Raw genomic sequence first — 2251 nt, forward strand, 5'->3', positions numbered from 1 at the left:
AAAGAGTGTGACAAAGGTTTGTACTCATCCCGTGGCTCCTGCGAGAGCACCGATGCAGGAAAATGTCTGGATATAGAAGAAACGTGACGTGAACTCACTGCAGGAACCGTCTGTTCACGAAGCATCATTACTGCAATTAACCAAACCAAACCAAAACAAAAAACCCATTAATAACCTCTGATGGAAACATCAAAGAGAAACAAGACGAGAGATACTAATTGGAAGAACGATTTCAGACACATCGTTCGTAACCATGTACGTGAAGCAGAGCTGTCTGTATAATTGCATTTCTTACACAGTTAAAGAAAAGAGCAAGTAAAGACCCATTTATCAGAATCCATCACTGACATGTAAACGAAACTAACGAGATAAATCTACAGAAAACGAGCAATACCCATTAATCAGTAACCCTAATGTTCCAAAAGAAGATAAGAGACAATGAAAATTAAATAGAAATCAAAATGCAAGACTAGTTCTGAGAACTACCAGAGGGGGGAGAAGAGTGAGTGTTCTTGAGATGGGTCTTTGTCTGAAACGAAGGAGAAGAAGAAAGCAAGTTCCTTGCAGCATCCATTGCGTTAAATTATCCAAAATCAAGATTTTTTTTGTTTTCTGGTTTCTGCTTTGGCTAAGTCGAGAACATGAGGCCGTTCTACAGACGAAAGGATAAGAAAACAAAACCAAAAGGTAGGATTTTTTTTCTTTCAAGTCATACCGCCATGGAAGTGGCTTGGCTCGTTTCAGACCCCAGATTTTGTACTGTTCTATTCTTCTTTTTTTTTGTTTTTTGAAGATCAGGTTGGGCTTTTTCTTTCTTCCGTTGTCGGCTTCGTTGCAGAAAACTGAAAGTCCGCCTCTCTGCGTCGGATGTGTCGGTTTCAGACGATCAGAAAGAAAGCCCAATAATGAAAACATAAAGCCCAATAAAAGGCCCACTATGAGAAAGCCCAATTGGAGCCCACATTATGTAATTTTTAATTGCTGATCCTTTATATTTTTCCCATAGACCCCGTGGCCCACGTCCAGATTAAGAAGCCATCCATCAGTTGCTGGAGTTAGTATCCTTTTCCATATTATTTTTCATCCCCAAAATTACAGATCGATAATACGAATTTTTTTAAATTTAAAAATTAATTCAGTGATTATAATTTGTTAGACTGCGGTTGGTGGTTTTCACAAGCTAAAAATAAAATGCTTAAAACATATTTTTAGTATTTTTGCAAGTGATAAACGAATTAATTTAATATTCATAAGACTGTAACCTAGGAACCCGTTTTTTTTTTACCATAACTTAAAAGATATATTAATTCTAATTCACATAATCTTTGTACTAATTTTTTTAGTGTGATATGATCAGGTGCAGTCACTCACACGGTAAATCATCTGCACCAATATCCTCCCAACCTCACGTCCTGTGGGACCCACTTAAATTACGCCACGTGTTCCTTCTCGAAGAGACTCCACCACCCGGACTCTGGGTCCCACTTGGGGTCTCTTTGGGGGCAAGACACGTTATCGAAACCTTGCAAAGATCTCTCGTCCTTTTTTTCGAGGTATGGTGATCCCTATCGTTTCTACTTATTGCATAATATACCCTACATTGTTAAAGAATACTAAAAAAAACCCTGTCCTAATTACACGTAAAAGCAAATCATAAAATAGAGTCGAATATATCCAACCATCTATGAAAATGATATGGTATTGGATATTTCAAATTTTATTTCAATTATTTTTAAATTAGATTTATATTTTAATTGAATTAAATTTTTATTTATAAAATAATCATAGTTTAGGCCTAAAGTGCAATATTTTAAAAGGCAAGTCAATGAATGAAAGAATGAAAAGTAGAGGGGTGGATTTGAAGTTATCCAAAATTAATGATTCTTGAAGAAAAAGTCCCTTGTGGGGTCAGTAGAATCCGTAGCACATCATCATCATCACCTCTGTAAACCCTAGATTCTCTACAAATCCGCCATTAAAGTACGAAGCTTTTCCCTTCAGTACAGAGGAAAAAAAAATCGAAACTCATTTCGCCTCAGATGGGCTCAGACATGGCGCTTAAGAAATTCTCCGCAACAGACGCAGCAGCAGCTCCCGAATCGCGTCCCCAAATGCAGCTCGCGATCAGATCCACCACCGCGTCTAGAGATCGTCACACGAAGGTGAACGGACGCGGACGCCGCGTCCGGATGCCGGCGATCGCGGCGGCTCGGATCTTCCAGCTGACTCGGGAGCTCGGCCACAGATCCGA

The 2251-nt window shown here is 39.0% G+C and overlaps 1 protein-coding gene across 1 annotated transcript in view; it reads right to left on the bottom strand.

Annotated features, from left to right (window-relative positions):
- LOC104806486 (RNA polymerase sigma factor sigF, chloroplastic) overlaps nucleotides 1–755 on the bottom strand; it is a 3396-nt gene extending 2641 nt beyond the window's left edge. The window contains exons 1-2 of the mRNA XM_019201624.1: nucleotides 487–755; nucleotides 8–130 (exon numbers count right to left, since the gene is read on the bottom strand). Coding sequence (XP_019057169.1) covers nucleotides 8–130; nucleotides 487–574 — 211 coding nt within the window. The 5' untranslated portion in view covers nucleotides 575–755. The remainder of the gene's footprint in view (nucleotides 1–7; nucleotides 131–486) is intronic.
- Between the last annotated feature and the right edge of the window lie 1496 nt (nucleotides 756–2251).

Source organism: Tarenaya hassleriana, unplaced genomic scaffold (genome assembly GCF_000463585.1).
Source record: "Tarenaya hassleriana unplaced genomic scaffold, ASM46358v1 Cleome12, whole genome shotgun sequence".
Lineage (NCBI taxonomy): Eukaryota > Viridiplantae > Streptophyta > Magnoliopsida > Brassicales > Cleomaceae > Tarenaya > Tarenaya hassleriana.